Here is a 17,785-nt window from a genome sequence, read left to right as displayed (position 1 = left end):
ATATGCCTTATCAACAGGACAGAATAGTCTGTCCTGGTTAAGATGATCAACATTAACTATAAATTCATAGGGATGTGTACATCTATCAAAACGCATCAAATTGTACATCTGAAATATGTGTAGTTTACAGGAACCACACCACAATAAAGGTATTAAAAATAAAATAAATGCATAGGGAAGTGTTTATGGAGTACTGTTTGATTAAAAAAGCGATCACAGAATTGTGTATCTTTTTTTTTTAAGGTTTTTGATGAAGTGTAGTTGATTTACAATGTTAGTTTCAGGTGTACAGCAAAGTGATTCAGTTATACATATATATATACATATATATTTTTTCTTTTCAGATTCTTTTCTATTATATGTTATTACAAGAAGTTGAATATAGTTCCCTGCATTATACAGATGGTATATCTGTTTTGATAACTTTATAAACAATCAGCACAGATTGCCTGGCTCTCTGTGTTTGAGGATTAGAAAGACTTCTTAAGAGGTATTTTCAAGTAGGCTGATTACTAAACAAAACTTATGTTTAAATTAGGTGTCGAGCATGTATGCGGAAACCTTGCCTCACAAGTACTTGGTACTCATTCGCCTGCTGTGACTGCCAAGCCTGGGCACCACCACCCCACCCTCATCTCCTGTGCCAGCCATCCCACCTGCCACATGAGGCACTGACTCCTGCCACCCATTTCTCAGATGAAAGTGTCTTAAGGGCAACTCAGAACCTGGCAGCAGAGTGTTTGGCACATGGTAGGCATTTAAGAAATGTTTGTTGAAGTATATATGTGTGTGTGTGTGTTCGTGTGTGTGTGTGCACGTAAAACACATATAGTACTTGAATTTGTTCTCCCCTCTTGATCAGGGTTCTCATTAGGGGAAAAAAAAGAGAGAGAAGGTAGGGGTTCTCCTCACTGCCAGAAACAGTTTCGGACGGTAAATACTTTGCTTTTGTTATTGTTTTGAAATCCTGAGGCCTCCTCCAAAGGCTAATCAAGTGTTCTAGTGACAAAACACCTTCCAATTAACAAGTGTGTGTGGCACCGCCCTGAGAACACCAGCTTTACGGGGACACAATATTAATGCACGTCAGACAATTAGAGGACGGCACAGATGTGTAACCGGTGCCAAAATGCACACAGAAAGGACAATGTTTGCTGCTTTGGTCTAATTAAAAATCCCCCTGGAATAAGTTTAAAGATTTCCCTCTCAATCTCAATAATATCCTCTTATTTCTAAGGAATTTTAAGTCCCTCTTCAAGTCTGTATCAAAGTGGTTCCAGCGAGATGGAAAGAACCTTAACTGATGATTAGGAAATGTCTCTTCTCAATTTGGGATCTTCTACATGCATGATTTCGAACAAGTCCCTTCCTCTCTCCGGGCCTGTAAAATTAGGGGGTTGAACTTGATGATCTCAAAGGCCCCTTCTGGCCTCTAATGTCTCTAAGATTCATGAAGCGTGGGAGTCTAAAAGTCTGCTTGAACCCACAAGTGCTTCTGTCCCTGCCTTTGGTGTGACAGAGCCCAGGGCCTAGGAGCAGGGGTGGTTGGTGAGCTCACTTGGCTGTGTCTTGTCCTGGTTTCCACCCTGCCTGGAAGAAGGCTGATTCTCTGCTCTGTGCTCTTCGGGGGGAGGCTGACAACCACAGAGGACCAGAGCGTGTGATGTTTAAGGCTGATGGCTGCACCCAGTTGTACCAGAGGAACTGACAATCTGCCGTTTTCCCATTCAACCTCAGAATCCTTTGGTGAACAGTCCATTATTTGCAAATGGGGTTTGAAATAGGAGGGTTCTCATGAAATATTTTGATCCTGCAACTCCCTTCCTTCCCTCAGAAGACTCCAAGGTGCCCATTGCCCTTCACCTCAAACAGCGCCCGCCCCCCCCCCCCCCCCCCTTTGGGCTCTACCCACCCAGCCTGGTCTGGAGCTCTGAGCGCTTTTGATCGCTGGTGATGACTCTGGCCACCAGGGGGCACTCCTGCAGTGTGAAAGCCTACAGTTCTCTCTGCATTGGTGGAGCCTAGGTCCCCTCTTTGCCTGAACATCTGGACTTGCTCAAGCCATTCTTAAGTGATTCTCAACCAGGGACGATTTCTTCCCCCCGCGGGGGGACATTTCACAAGGTCTAGAAGAGGAGGTTGGGGGAGGGTGCAACTGGTATCTAGAGACCAAGGATGCACTGAATATCCTGGAATGCATAAGACAGCTCCTCACACAATAAAGAATTTTGTAGCCCAAAATGTCAATAGTGCCGAGTTTGAGAAACTCTGCTGTGCTTGAATCTGTTGTCTAAAACACAGAGACCCCAGCCTGGAAATTTATGTCATCTGGAGTGGAGCTTTTATTCTCCTGGGTTCACCAACTCCCAAAAAGATATTTTGGAAAAATGACCACAAAGCATTTTTCATTGCCTGAAAAGTCGGGGTCACAGCAATCATGAACCACTGAAGGGAAGAGGGGTTGGGTAGAGGGCACATAGGGGTCCAATGCCCCCCTGCATCCCCAGCCCCTTAAGAACTCTGCTCATTTGACACAACATTGTAAAATGACTATAACTCAATAAAAAAAAGTTAAAAAAAAAAAAAAAAGAAGAGCTCTGCTCAGAGGTCCTGGGCAGGGATCGGAGGGTCATTCTGTAAAGACCCCTGCTCTGTTTTTTCCTCGAGGCTAGTTTCCCCCTGGCCCCAGGTGGCAACGCGGCAACTCCAGCTAGGGTTTCAGCCTTTCTCTCTGGGAGACACGGCAGCAGAAGGGAGGAGACTGGCTGGCTTGATTCCCACTGCTGCTCCAGGTGTCAGAGCCGTCTCCTCCCCAACCCCCACCCCCAACTCTTTCCCATCAGGAATCCTGGGTGGCTTTTAGCTCCACATCAGATCAGAGGGCAGCAGGAATGCAGCAGGGCATGGTCAGCCAAGAGGGCAGTTTGCCAAGGGCATTGCAGTGGGGTGTTACAGAGCTGAGGAGGCCAGTCCCTCCTGACCCCATTTGCCTTGGGTCTTGGGGAAAGGAGGGGACAGGAGCTCCCAGCGTCACAGAAATCAGAGGGGCCGGAGAGAGGTACATGGAAGGGCAGGAGAGAGTTGGGAGATCTTAGCCTGGATGAGAGACTTGGGGCCCAGAGAAGAAAGGAGTTGCCCTGAGACTCAGGGAACAAAACAACTCTTGACCCCTCCCCAGCTTAGACTCAATTTGCCCCCTTATGTGGGCAGGCATGGGGTCCTTCAGATGATCGAAACCTCATTCTCATCCCCTTCAAAAAAAAGTTGAGATGAGTGTCTCCTTAATCTGATTGGCAGTTTGATGGGCAAGGGCACCCTGGCTCAGTTCTCCCCATCCCCACAAATGCTCCTTGCCTGCAATGCCCCTCACCCCTTGGGTCCAACTCCACCCCTTCAAGTCCTCCTGCAGTTTAAAGCTGTTTCCAGCCAGGGGAAGTTGCAAAGCCAAAAGGGAGGTAGACAAGAGGAGAGGTGGAGTTCCGGGACCCCTGCTTGACATCTTCCTCCCCAGTTAAGGAGGATCCAAGGGCCACACTGCTTTGAAATTCTCCAGACTGGGGGACACAGGGCTTTCCTCTCTAGCTTTGGGGCCCTGCCTCTCTGAGGAGAAGCCCTCCCTGGGCTCCAGGTTCCCTTTTGCCCCTAGTGTGGGATCAGGCTTGACCTCCAGCCCCTCAGGCCTCAGGGACAAGAGCCGGAGCCTCTCCCCAGCCCCCTGTGCCAGCCCGGCCAACAGAGGAAGCCCCGGAAAATGTCCGGCCACTGAGGGGCACAGGGGTCCTGGGATCAAGGTGTCTGGCGTGGGGGACCCAGGGAAGTGTGGTTCCGGGGGGAGAGGGGGCAGGAAGGGTCCTGAGAGTCGGGGCCAGTCAGATGGGACAGGAGGTGGCAGGGAAGGGGTGAAGGAGGCAAAACTGGGCAGCTCGTTTTGGGGGCTCCCCAAATGGCAGCAAGGGCCAAGCCGGCAAGGGGCTGGAGCAGAGCCAGGTCCTGGAGAGAGAGAGAGAGAGAGAGAGAGAGAGAGAGAGAGAAAGAGAGCGAGAACGCAAGAAAGGGTCAGTGAGTGCCCACCGCTCCACATGCCCCCTTTCTCTTTCCATTTCCCACTTCTTTTTGCTCCTGCTTGAAACTTTCTCTCCCCATGTGCCTTCCTTTTCCCTTTGCCTCAGATCTCATTGTAAATGTCTTTTCCCTGGGGAGCCTCACAAGCCTCCCCAGCCTGGGTGAGAGCCCCTAGGTACCCCTTCGTCCCTCCCAGTACCTCCCCTCCAGGGCCCGTCCTCAGCGGGAATCAGGAGTCATTTGTGTGACTACTTCATATCTGTGTCCCCAACACTGTGGGGCAGGCGCTGAGGCTGTTTTTTTCTGGATACTGGGATCCAACCCAGCCTGGTGCATATTAAGTTCTCAATAAAAAAGCATTGGGTGAAGGAAGGAAGATGCTCTTGGCCACAACTCAATGGATCTAGTCGTCACTCTCCTTGTTCCTGTAGTGAAGGGCTCTGGTTCTATCCTAGTTGGGTCAAAACTGGTTTAAATTCTCAGGCCTCAATTTCTTCATCCAAAAAAATCCCCTCTCCTAGTTAAGATCAAGCCGCATCATCGGTAAGAAAGAGCCCGCAGAGCTGTGAGGCCAGCTCCAGCAGGGTGAGCCCCACCCTTCCCCTTCTCTGGCTGGCTCTGGCCTATAGCCCTCCTCCTCCAAGAAGCCCTCCCTCCTTCCATTCCTCCCAAATCTGCCCTCTTTCCTCAGGCCCTTACAATAGGGCCCCTTAGTTTGGGGTCTCTGGGGATGATTATACAGACCTTCACGCCACTTACTCTATTTCAAAAATCTCATTCTAGTTTCACATTTTTCTTAGCGAGGCCATGTATGAACCCAATGTGATGACATCAGTGGGGCTATAGTTAGTAAAAACTGGAAAAACAATTTAGTTGTTAATTATGCATCCAGTTTATTTGGTAGGAACAATATTTCTGATGTCAGATCTATGAAAGGGGAAAATAATTAAAAAAAAATCCTTCATAAGAAAAAGTGTGGCTACCCTTGCCAGAGTGTCCCCTCTTGTGGGTCACTGTCCTTTTCCTTGGATCCTCAGATGAGGTGAAGGCTGCTGTTTTTCCCTAGGAAGGTTGTGTCCCTGGGGGCCCCGGAGGTCAAGACAGTGTCTCCTCTCACAGACCCACACCAAGTAAGCATGTGGAGAAGGTCGTTCTAAGAATTTTCCTGCTGCTGGTGGAGGCGGAGGGGAGGGTCTAGCTCGGTGGTAGATTACACGCTTAGCACGCAGGAGGTCCTGGATCCAATCCCAAGTACCTCCATTAAAATATATACGTAAATAAGAAACTAATTAACACCTCCTATCAAAAATGAAAGAAAGAAAGAAAGATAAAGAGTCCTCCTGCCTCTCCCCGCCCCCGCCAGCTCCAGCGCTGTGGCTTCCTGACCCTGGGTTGGTAATCCTGGCTCCTCTTCTGCCCAGAGGCAGCTTCCTCTCTCAGAGCGGCGCCCTGAGTGAAGGCGAAGTGAGGGGCTGGCACGGCCTCCTGGAATCGCAGTCCAGAAGTGGGGCATGTGGCTGCTACTAGCCTTCTGGTGACCTAAACCTGCTCCGTGTGCCTCAGGGCCCGAGCACAGGCAGTGCAGGGCAGGGAGGTGCAAATAACTCTCTCCAAGCTGGGGCTCGCCAGGGAACACTTTTTTTTTTTCCCCTCATAGTTTCCCAAAGAGAGAAGCTCTGTGCCCAAGGCATTCCCAGAGCTGGAAAGGGGTGGGTGAAGGTAGAGGAACAGGGAGGGCTGTCAGGTGCTGTCTTGCTCCAGGCTGCCAGAGCTGTGGCCTTGCGAGTCCCAGCAGGCCCTGGGCCGCCCCACGCCCACAGCCTCGGCTGCACTCATCAGGGCCCAGAGCCAGGCGCCCGGTATTCTCTGGGAGCTGGGACCTCTGGGCCCCCAGCTGCACTGGGGTGGGGCTAAGGCCAAGGCTCTTTATTTCATGACATTGCCTGGAGCAGAGGAATAGGTCTTGGGCCTCTGCTGAAGAGCCTTGGGTTCATCAAGTGTCTCTGTGATCTTTTTCACAGAAGATCTAATTTTGCCTCATCCCAGCTTATAGCCCTGGAAGAACTATTCTCTGCCTGCATTTCCACCTCTGTCACCATGTGCTGCTACACTGGCCTGCTCCTAGTTCCTTTCCTGCCCCAGGACCTTTGCACACCTTGTTCTCACTGCTTGCCAAGCTCTCCTCCTTCCCTCTGAACTAAGCTGACACCTATTTATGTTTTGGGTCTCAGCTCAAATATCACTTTGTCCAGGAATTCTTCCCAGATGCTCTCTGCACCCTGAACTTCTCTGTAGCAGTTAGCACAGTTAAAATTACTTGTCTATTTGTTGGATCATTAACTGAAGTCCGCAAACCGCTCTTGCCTACAAGCTCTATCAAGGCACCCCCGGCCCTAGGACAGGGTCTGGCACATTCAATGGGAGTCTATGAACTATCTGTTGAAAGAAGAAATGAGTGAACAAGGGAATGAATGAGTGAACTTTATCTTCCCAATCTGTCTTCAATTGGGCATCTTTCTTACCCACGGCCCTTGCCTTTGTTCTGGCCCCATTGTCCTCTACCTAGATTATCTTCAAAAGCCTCCCAACACCAGCTCTACACCTCCTCCACCCCAAACTCTACATACAACCCGAGTCATCTTTGTAAAATGAACATCTGGGCCTGCCTCTCCCTCCATGGTCCCTCCTGCCCAGAGGATGAAGTCCACCCCACTCAGTGTGGCTCCCGGGGCCCTCCGTAACCAGATGCCTGCTTGCCTGGCCAGCCTTGTCTCTCACCCACCTCCTTGTCCCCACTGCCATCACATACCTTACTCTGATTGTGCAAGCTGCCAGCAGATCTGCAGATTCACCACACTCACTCACAGCCTTTTTTTTTACGAATGCAGTTCCCTCTGCCCAGCATCTTTCTCCACCTTCTTCACCTGCTCAGTTGTAGCCTCTCCGGGAAGCCCCAGCTTTGCTGCATTTCCCTGACACCTTGTGCTTCCCTGAGTCTCAGCACCAGTCATTCACTGGTCATCCTCCCATCTCTGCTCTGCACTGGTCTCTGAGCATCTTGAGGGCCATCTTTCATCTCTGAACCCTCACACCTAGTAAATAGCTGGTGTGCAATAAATGTTTGTTGAATGAATACATGACATATCATCCCTTGACTGAGCCATGTGCTCAGTCAAGAGGGTCCTCCCCTCCTCTGCTTAAGATTCCCTGGTCCCAGGCACTCACGGTGTATACTGCTGCTGTTCCCCTTCTTGTCCCCAGAGGCCTCTGGTGGCCCTTGAGGGGTCCGCTGTCCAGCCAGCTGCTCCGCCATGGCGCGATGGGTGAACAGCATGCTGTGCAGGAGCTGGGGGGTGAGGAGAAGCAGGCGAGGGGGTGGAACGAGCCCTTCCTGACATGTATGAATACACATTGTTTTAATGACCAGTCCTTCAAACAATGAAATACTCTCATAATGATTGTTAAATTACCACTGTGCACATGTCCTGGACCCTCCCGTGAGACCCCCACCCCATCCCTGTCATCTGACACTAAAGGAGTCATGTCTGGCCTGGAAGAAGTTGCCCTCTGTCATAGACAGGTGCTGTACCATATGGACTGTTAAACATGTAGGGGTGATTTAGAGTGTCAACCCGCCCCTGGGGCATTCAGGGACTAGGTTGCAGGGGAAGAAGAACATTGAAAGCTGATGGGTCCCCGAGGCAGAGAAGAGGGCTGGGGGCTTCCTGGACAGAGACCCAGGCCTAGTGGAGTCCTGGGGCCAGGGGCTGCCTTCACACCTACCTCACTGTGCACACCCATGGGCACCAGAGCTGGTCGAAACAGAGCAGGCGCCCCCAGCAGCAAGTTGGGGGATGGCGGTCCTCGCACCTCCCACAGAGGGTAGTTGACTACGATGAGCTTGCTGAAGTTGAACTTGTATGTGAATCGTTTGCCTTTGGTCTTGTGCAGGATCCTCTTATTGTAGTAATATCTGGAGATTCCAAGGTTAGGAACAGAGGGTTGGCCCAGTGGCAGGGAACACAGTCACTCAGCCACAGTCCCCCTCCCTTGGCCAGTAAGGCTAACCCCGAGCGGTTCCCGGATGACCACGAGACACCTGACCACACTCCAGAGCGTTTCGTAAGCCTTGGAAGGGCAGGAATCCTACAGGGGTGCCAGAAACCACAGCTCTTTTCTTTGAACTCTGCCCTCTCTGGCCATGTTGGCTGCCTCCTCTCACCTGAGGGCCCGGCTCAGCTTGTCGTAATTCATCTGTGGTTTGCACTTCCTGCGGCCCCAGAGGCGGGCTACCTCATCTGGATCCTTGATGACAAATTCCCCGTACTCTCCCTGCTGCCAGGCGATGACATGGCGGAACTCCTCCTTCTGCAGCAGCTCCAGGATGAAGTGCCACAGCTGGATCTGCCGGGAGCCCGGGGACGACTCGGCTTTGTAGGCCCAGTCAGGGAAGGCCAGGCCTGGGGCGGAGAGGGGAGTGAGAGCCGCACTGCGGGGTGCCGCTGGAGCGTGGAGGGGACACTGGCAGAGGCTCACCTGAGATCCAGGAGTTGCTGGCAATGGCAGGGATGCCCTCGGCCAAGCAGCTGCAGTGCATGGTCCACGCCGGGGGTGCCAGGGCTGTGTCTGGGCCTTGGGAGGAAATGTCACCTCTTAGGAGGGCAGGGGAGAAGGAGGTGAAAGAGGAAGGAAAGAGAGAAGAAGGAAGAGCCTAGGGGAGGAAAGGGACACTGAGTCAGGGAAGTGGAGTCAGGCAGGAAGCTCCCCCACGGCCAGGCCCTGCCCAGCCTCCTCTGGGGACCTCCTCACTGGCCAGGGGCTGACCCAGGACCTGAGGCTTGGGGCTGAGTGGCTTATATAGATGGATAGGTATGCAAAGGGTCCTAGGTCCTGCCCCCGCTGGGGGATTTAGACAGAGAATGAGATCTCTTCTCAGGGCTTAACAGGATTGGGGTTTTTCCCAAGAAGACAAGAGAAAATGTAATTAATCGGTGGCTCTTTCTAAACCTTGAGTGGGAGGAAGAGGCAGTTGCACAAACCCATACCTTTATAGAATTTAGACTGATTTTACATTTGAGAGGAGCAGGGATTTTTGTCTGTTTTTTCACCGAGGAGTCTCCAGGGCCTTGCAGAGTGCCGGCCATATCTTGGGTGTCTAAGAAATGATTGTTGGTAGAATCAATGAATGGTAATGAATTTATCAAGGGTGTCACTACGTGTTTAATATCTGTCACCCCCTCAGAGGGTCAGCTCCCTGTGGTCAGGAGCCCTGGCTGTCTTAGTCATTGCTGGCTCCTCAAGTCCCATCCGAGCCCAGGGCCTTGTACTCACAGGTGCTCTGAAAATATCTGTTGAATGAAAGAACCATGGGCAAGGAGGATGGAATCTTGCTGGTTCCCAGTTTGACGAGGGAGGCGTAGGGGCGGGCAGTGAGATGGGGAGAAGAGCAGGCAGCGAGCGCCAAGAAGATAAACCTGCCTGACGCAGGCAGGGGCAGGGGAGGAAACGTCTAACTCCCAAAGCCTTCCAGGTGGAACTGAGGCTGGTGCCAAGGGCTGGGTTCCCCTGTCGCTAGTGGAAGATGAAGCGATAGGAGGGAGGATGACGGAGGAGTGATGGGAGACGCGTGGGGCCTGCTCCTGGGGTTGGGCTGGGGCACGGGGGAGTCACCGGGGCGGTTAGGTCTACATGTAAACAGGGGACTGGCTCCACCACCGGGCTCTGAGTCTCCATCACTGAGGTGATTGGTGGGAGGCGAGGGCTGTTCTCACCCAGAACTCATTAGGGGCCAGGTCTGGAGGCGTGTGAGGGCTTATCTGGAGGCGTCTCCTCACTTTCCAGATGCGGCTCACAGAGGGAAAGTGACTTGACACTCAATGTATCAGCCCCATCCCCCACTCCTAATCGAGCACTTTCTCGCATACCTTGCTGCCTTAGGACTTAAAACAAGTCATCTACAGCAGCGCTTCTCAAACTCTAACGTGCATAAGAATCACCTGAGGATCTCTTTAAAATGCAGATTCTAAGGCAGTGGGACTTGGTGGAACCTGAGATTCTGCATTTCTAACAAGCTCCTAGGTGATGCCAATGCTGCAGTTCCGGGGATTGTACTTTGAGTGGGAAGAACCCCAAGGAAACAGCATAAAGGAGCTGTGAGGGTTAGAAAGTCAAAGCATCCTGTCCCTGCCTCTCCACCCCAACACCAAGAGGTCACTGGGTCTCTTTCTCTCCTTCTTTCAGGGAACATTCAGTTCCAGGCCGACAAACTGACAGCCTGTCGTGGGCAGGTGTGCCTGGAGGTACCCGTGTCTGACCTGAGCAGAGAGCATCTCTGGAAATTAAGGTAGATGGGGCTGTGAGCAGGTCTGTGCCCACTCTGAATCGGGATGAATAGGTCTTCCCACCCACCCACCTGTCTCTAAACCGATAGCTGGTATTCTGGGACCTTCTCCCCTGCCTTTCCTCCCCTGAAGCAGATGCCCCTACTCCCCTCCCATCCTCCTTTCCTGCTCCTTCCGTTGGGAAGTTCCTCCTTTGTCTAATCTCGAACCGATTGGGATCTCTTCCCCCTCATTTCATGAAAATGGGTTGGGAAGTAGGGGGTGCAGAGGTGAGATTTCAAAGGAGGACTTTTTTTTGGTGGAATCTGATAGAATTCCTAGGGCGGAGGTGACTGCTGGATCTGGTGATGTTTCCTGGTCTGGGGGTTTGAGCCCTCAGGGTAGATTTAGGATCTAGCAAGAAGAGAACTGATAAACCTACTGTGGAGCAGACACTCAGGGCACCCTGCTCTGTGCTGAGGAATTGGCACACCCTGAACCTCACAGGAAGTATCAGACGAGATGGAGCTCAGAGGGGTTGAGGTCACACAGCTCTTAAGTGAAAGCAAGACCTTAATTCAAGATTTATAATATTGAGCCACCTAGGTCAGCTACTAACACCCTCCCTCTGACCATCAAAAGAAAAAAAAAAACCAAAATACAAAACCAAAGTGGGTCAAGCTTCAGGTTTCCTGAGTGCCGCAGCCTCCTCCCTAACCTCTCCCATGTTTGTGAGAGTCCCTCCTGCATCCTCAAGTCTCTGAGGAGCTTGCTGGTTCTAAATGTGGAAATCCTCACTGCTGGTAAGTCCTGCCTAATGTCTGGCCTCAATTCCATCCTTTTCTGCTGGAGCCCCCCAGCTGGCTGTGGGGAACCCTCAGAGAGAAGCAGGTTTCAGTTCTACCTTCACGTCCAAGAACTGCTCTCGGTGTTTCACCGTAATTCCTTGTGCATCATTGTAACCCACATGCTGCTGGAGACGCTCCCAAGGCTGGGGGAGGTGGCCCCACTCTGTCGCACTCCCGCCATCTCCTAGCCCCCCCCCCAATACCCCCCACTTGTGCTGTGGGCGGCTCTCACAGGCTCTGCACAGCCCCTCTGGCCCCCGCCGCAGGATCAGCGCAGTGGCCGAAGAGGACAATTACTGAGAACCATAAATCACATAGGATCATAACCCAATCTTGAATGATCAGGGAGCCTGCTCTTAAGCACTTTGTGTTTCTTGGAGGGTTACAGCAGCGAGCAATTATTATTGTCATCAGTACCATCATTCTGATTACTAATAATATGATTAATCCCCTTGGCCAACACAAGCGCTCATTACAACACATGTAGGTTTTAGGTCATTATTTTAAAAAAGCAATAGAGATAATGATGATAAAGTAGAGAGTAAGCCTTAAGCTAGGGCTTGGAGCCAAAGGAAATGTCCAGAGCGGATTTTACCTTTTAAAGAGTTTCTTTAAGAAGAGTTGGGCCCCTATCATGCACCCAGCATTGTGCTTGACATTTATTTTTCCTTATGTTGCCTCACTGAATCTTCACAATAACCCTTCGTGGTGGTGGGTATCATTATCTCCGTTTTGCAAGCTGAGGAAATTGAGGTTCAAAAGATTAGGAGACTTGCATAAGATCCCAGGGCAAGTGGTAGAGCCGGATGGAAACAGGTCTGTCTGACTCCGGGCCCTGAGCTATAATCAGTCAATCAGGACAGAAAAGTTGAGGATGAAACTTGGAAGCAGAGGTGAGGCTGGCAGGAGGCCCTGGGTCCTGAAGGAGGCGCTCCAGTCTAAACCTAAGAGGTGGGCTCTTGGCCAAAAAAATGACAAGGATGGAGAGGGTGTGGGGAGACAGGAAGCCAGAGGACAGTCAAATGGACAGAGTGGAATACAGAGAGGATCCGAAAGACAGGAACACACCCAGGAAAAAAAGAAGTCAGAGTTCAAGATCAAGACTGCATCTATGCAAAGTAGGAACTTGCATCAAAATCACTTTTGTTGTTTGTCCTTCTAAGCGGCTCAGGCGGCTTGCCCTTGTAATCTGATTGATTGGATACTACCACGTCTTCTCAGTGACTGCTTGATTGCAGTGGGAAAACAGGACTGTTTACAAATACAAAGGCAGCTGAAAGGGAGGGCAAGAGAGTCATCGAGGAAGAGAATGAATCAGAGAACACACGAGAGAGAAATGGCCTCATGGAAATCAGGTGCTGTGGACATAGGTGAGGTCCAGATACTGGCCTGGCCCTGGAGACTGAAAGACCGGAGTGGAGAAGTCGGCTCAGAGGGGAACACAGAGATGGTGGTCTCTGGCTGGGGTGGGGGGGTATTTTCTGCTTGTTAGCTTTGAGTAAACTGTGCATCCCCTACGCCTCCGCCAAATCCCCAATCTGATTAGAAGCCTCTGGTCTCTCCCCTTGATCTCAGCCCCAAGTGGAGAGTGGTTAGTCCTGAAACCTCCCTAATGCTATTAGCCAAAGCGGCTTAGGTGGGAGGGCAAGTGCGGCAGGGGCCTGGGAAGGGCAAAGCCAACACCTTTCTCCTGGAGGAACTTGGGGGAGGGGCAGGGATAGATGTCCTTCTCACTGAGACACCAAGGGCATCTTGTCCCTCCTTCTGCCAAACCCAGAGAACCCAGGGCAGAGAGGACCACTTCTTGATGCTCCCTGGCTGGGAGGCTGGCCAGCTGATCCCCATCTTTCTGTCCTGCTGCCCCAGCCCTTCCTGCCATCAGCCCACACCTGGGAGAGGCTCCTCCCTCCCTGCCGCTGCCCCAGCAGGGTCCACCCTCCTTCCTCCTGCCCAGGCTCCCTCTCAACCTGCTCCCATTGCCAGGTCCTCCCACTGGGTGTCAGATCTTTACCATCCCCCCCACCCCACCCCAGACTCTTGCAGACATGCCTCTGACTCTTGTCTCTGCGTACCTGGGGGCCGTGGGATTTAAAAGGTTTGTGTAACTCCGTGGAGTAGGAATCCAAACCCAGACACCCCCGTGCTCCACTCCCAGACCTGTCAGGAAGGGCAGCTGAAAGTCACGGGGAAAGTCACAGATCCCTGGGGGACCCAGGGGCTGGAGGATGGGAATTGGGGTGTCAGGAGACCAGCTTCCAGCCCATATCCACCCCTCCCTTGGTCTTGCTTCTCCAAGTCTCTGTTTCACTTTGTTTGACCTTTAATCTTCAGCTCGTTTCCCGTTCATTATGGTTTCTACCCTTTCCCCTATCAAGGCTCATTCTTCCTCCTTCTTTCCACTTGCTGCCCATCAGCCTTCTCTCTCTTACTTCCCCAGCTCCATCCACTTTGACTTCTCCCGGTTGTCCACCCTTTTATGTTTCAGTTTCTCTCAGTCTCTCCATCTCTGGCTTTACAACTGGTGTCTGTGAATCATGGGGTCTGTCTGTCCTGCCTCCCCCAGGCCGGGTCACCTCTCACATGGCCTGTCCTCTGTTGCACAGACTTTTACTGTCTCTCCTTGTCACTTTCTGTTCCTTATCTCTTTCTGTCTTTCTCCTGCCCGCCTGTCTCTCATCCACGCTTCAGAGCTGGAAACCGAACCCAGGCCCCCCAGCTTCCCAGCCCTGGCTCTTAAAGCCCCCCTTCCCCTTTTCCCACCTTCTCCCTCCTCCCCTTCCCCCCTCCCCCAGGGCCCCTTGCCCTCTCCCCCAGCGGCACTCTCAGGGTTGGTTTCTTTCATCTCATTCCCATCAGCTGGGCCCCAGGGGATGCCCCTGCCTGGACACCCCCGGTGTCCCCCCCAACCCAGGGGACAAGAAATCCCCTCCGGTAGGCGCTGAGGAGCCAGGCCAGCCAGAGGAAGTGAAAGCTCTCGGCCAAATGCTGAGCTGGGATGAGCTGGCAGGCCTGCATGGGGCTGTGTAACAGATACCAGGAATGCAGAGGGTAGCAGGCCTCCGGGGTATTCTCACCCACTGGGGGCCTCTGGCGCCTCCTGACTTAGTCCCCAGCCCTCAGTGCCGTGTCCACTTCCAGCCTCCACCTCAACCCTTGCGCTCATCCCTAATCTTGACGTGAACCCTGACTTCAACTTCCACTAAGCCCCAGTCCCAACCTGCGACTCCATCCATGTGCCCTTGTCCTTTGAGCAGAGCCAGAAAGGGGGTGGGGGTGACGTGGCAGCGGCACCACTCTCTTCCCAGTCCTTCTCCTCCTGTGCACTGGGAAGGGGTTGGGGAGAGGAGCAGGACTTCTCTGTCATAGGAGCATCACCTTGTGTGCCTCTGCAGCCTCACATAGCTCACGTCGGCCCCCAGCGTCACACAGCTGCTCCTGATAAGGGACAACCAATCTCTCAGATTCCAGGCTTCTTGGACCTAATTCTTTGGGAAGAAGCCAGGAGTCTGAGGAAGCGAGGGAAGCAGGTGGGCAGGGGCAGAATCCCCTTACCCCATCAGAGATGTCACTTCATCCCAGCCTGACTCAGATGGGAGCACAACCTGAACTCCGCCCTCCCTGGGACCACCCTTGCTCTTTCTCATGCCCGCGCTGTGATGCCCACACTGTCAGCTTCAGTCCTCACCCACTGCCCTTCAGTCTTGGCCACACGGATGGCAGCAGTGAGCTCACTGAGATGCAGAACTCCTGGCAGGTACAGACCACAGTGTGTAGGGTTAGCTGAGACCACCATTCATTCAGTCCCTGGAGCCCGACTTGACCCGGTATGTCCCAGGAGTCTTGTCTGCCCCAGTGAGCCAACATCTGACCCCAGCTGTGCCCCATCTGGGAGAAGAGCCTACTGCCACATCAGACCTACTGTCTTTACGAGGTTTCCCTCACCTGGATGGAAGAGCCCAGCCACCGCACAGAGGGCTTCAGTGTGGCCCTTGGACTCACATCTTCACCTGGTGCCTGTGCCTCCTTTCTTCTCCCCTTCCCAGTTGCCCCATAACTGGCTCCACAGCTGAGGTGGGAGCAGGGGCAGAGAAGGGCCGTCCCCTTGTCCAGCTCCGGCCGCAAACCTGCCACCAGAGCCCCTTACCTCTGAGCGGCAGCCGGTCCGGGCTCCGTCCAGCGGCTCCTTCTGGCGCGCTCCTCGCCAGGCGACCCCTCGCTCATCACACGCTGAGTTAGGGTTACTTAAAATGAGAGCGGGATCTCCAAGCTCCCAGGGGAGGTGATGTGGTTTTCAGACAATAGCATTAACCCTTTGGGGGCCGGTGGCACCACGGACCTGTGCCCCCTCCACCTCTGTAGGGGGTGGTGAGGGAGTGTCTGTCACTGGGTCCTTTGCATCCAGAGCCTACCCTTGGGGCAGATGGCTCCTAACACATCTGGCCAACAGGGAGACCCATGAGAGGGCTACCTCTGCTTCAGTTTTAGGGAAAGAGACTGCTGAATGGCCAGGAAGTCCTTCCAGCTGTCTACCCTTCCCACAGTGAGTCAGCCCTTCTCTCATGGAACGTCCTGTGCAGATAGAATCTGGGCCTGGAAAAGAATCCCACCTTCACAATCTCCGACTCTTAACACACCTCACTTGCTCCCTGTCTTTTCCTCTGAGTCCCAGGCCCCACCTCTGCTCACATACAGGTGTTGAACCCTCACAATTTGTAACTTTCCTCTTAGTCTCAAGTACCAAACTAATATTAATCATTTACCCAATCACCTTTTCTCTAAGGTTTTTAAAGCACTTCTTATTATGTCTCTTTCCTCTTAGGGTTCTAGAGTTCTAGAAAATAGAATTTTCTTTTTCTTTATAAACATAACTCAAAGTTAGACAGCAAGAAGAACTTACAACTAACATAAACCAGACAGGAGACAGTGACTGCAGGGGCATCAGATACCCTGCTAAAGAAACAGCAGGAACAAGATAAAGCAGCAGGATTCCAGAACACACTGGGGAGGACATGGAGGATTCAGGTAACTGACCTCAGGGGAAACTAGAGGAGGGTGGATGTCCAAGAACAAAGCCTCTGTTTTTAAAGTCCTGGGGAACAAGGGAGCCTGGAGCCTGTCGGGTCTGCGTCCAATCTCCCCAATCCCTAGCGGGGAGGAAAAGATTGATGGCTGTCATTGGGGAATCAATATGATTTTCTTTTTTTTTCCCTCTCTGACTCTGGGAGGCCAAGTTTCTCTCACTCCCCCGTCTCCCCCATCATTACACAGCCCCTCCCAGCCCTGAGCTGATCGAGATGGGAATGGAGGGCCATGGAATTAAATTCTGGGGGTTGTTTTCTGGTTAAATCAACCGAAGCTAACATGATGGAAAGGTGAGAGAGACAGGCTGACTGATGGAAGAGACAGGCTAGGGGCCACAGAGAGAGGGTCCTTGTTGCGGGGGAGGCAGGAAGACAGGGCTCTGAGCCCAGTGAGGGCGGAGAGGAAGGAGGCTACAAAGGGAGGGATGGTCCAGAACACTGTTCCCAGGAGTTGGATGCAGGGAGAAGGGAGGAATGTTAGTCACGTTCAGGCAAACTTGATCTCCATAGAGGACAGAGAGCAACACGCAGGAAGACTGAAGTCAGCGCCAGGACATGTTACCCCAGGTATTTCTCTTAGGTGTCACTGGTGTCACTGTGTTTTCTCACCTGAGGAGCTGGCCCTGTCCCACGCTCACCTTCACTGCATCCTATCTCCCTCATTTAACTCAGGACCATTTGAGTTCAGAGCAGGAAGGCCAAGGAGAGGATTGCAGGGAGGAGGAAACTTCCCCCCGCCCTCCCCCATGAGGGCCTCATTTGAAGAGCAGGCCATAACAGGATCTGAAGCCGGAGCCCTGGGACGAGCTCCATAGGCCTAGACTCCCTGGGTCCCTCAGCCCACCGGCTGCCTCCACGGGCTCTCCTGGGAGGGCAACCTGTGATGGGCCTCCAGGGAAGAAGGCTCACGGCCCTTCTGCTTTCCCACTTCCTGCCACCGTCCCAGCTCCCAGGAAAGTCCCTCACATTGCTAACTGCTAGCCCTTGCGAGAACCAGAGCAGCTACTTCTGAGACGATTAGGGTTTCACCTCTTCTGCTGCTCCACATGCTCTCCTTACCCACTTCCTCTCATATTCCCGTAAACCTGATCAAAGCAGCACCCCACGGGCCCCCGCCCCTTCTGTCCAATTCACATTTTGGTTGTGGGCCTTTGCAGAGGAGGCTGGGTGTAGGATTAGGAAGCTGGGCACTTGGCACAGACATTGGCTCCTGGAGTGGGACACTGGGCCTCTGTTTCTTCTCCAAGACACAGGCGAATGGCCTAGTGCCCTTTGGAGAGGGGGTCCTCTGACCAAATCCAGCCCATTCCTTTGCTCTTTGGAGCATCTCTGAGAGCATCCAGTGCCTGGCACAGTGCCTGCACATGGGGGCTGCTCTACCAAGGATTGCCAAGTGAGTAAACCAAAAGTTCCCTCAACCAGCTCCCCACACTCTAGACAATCCAACCACTGTGACTTGCAACAGGCAGCCGCA

General features: G+C 52.7%; 1 protein-coding gene across 1 annotated transcript; it reads right to left on the bottom strand.

The window, feature by feature from the left end:
- Positions 1 to 1,938: 1,938 nt before the first annotated feature.
- Positions 1,939 to 8,659, bottom strand: ETV3L (ETS variant transcription factor 3 like). The gene is made up of 5 exons (XM_006174536.2): positions 8,599 to 8,659; positions 8,285 to 8,522; positions 7,846 to 8,035; positions 7,288 to 7,408; positions 1,939 to 3,990 (listed from the first exon to the last, which is right to left on the bottom strand). The coding sequence occupies exons 1-5, from the start codon at positions 8,657 to 8,659 to the stop codon at positions 3,512 to 3,514; spliced, it is 1,089 nt and encodes a 362-aa protein (XP_006174598.2). The 3' UTR covers positions 1,939 to 3,511.
- Positions 8,660 to 17,785: the final 9,126 nt, after the last annotated feature.

This window comes from Camelus ferus, chromosome 21 (genome assembly GCF_009834535.1).
Source record: "Camelus ferus isolate YT-003-E chromosome 21, BCGSAC_Cfer_1.0, whole genome shotgun sequence".
In the NCBI taxonomy this organism is placed as follows: Eukaryota; Metazoa; Chordata; class Mammalia; order Artiodactyla; family Camelidae; genus Camelus; species Camelus ferus.
The sequence above is the reverse complement of the archived record's forward strand: the minus strand, read 5'-3'. Positions and strand labels throughout refer to the sequence as shown.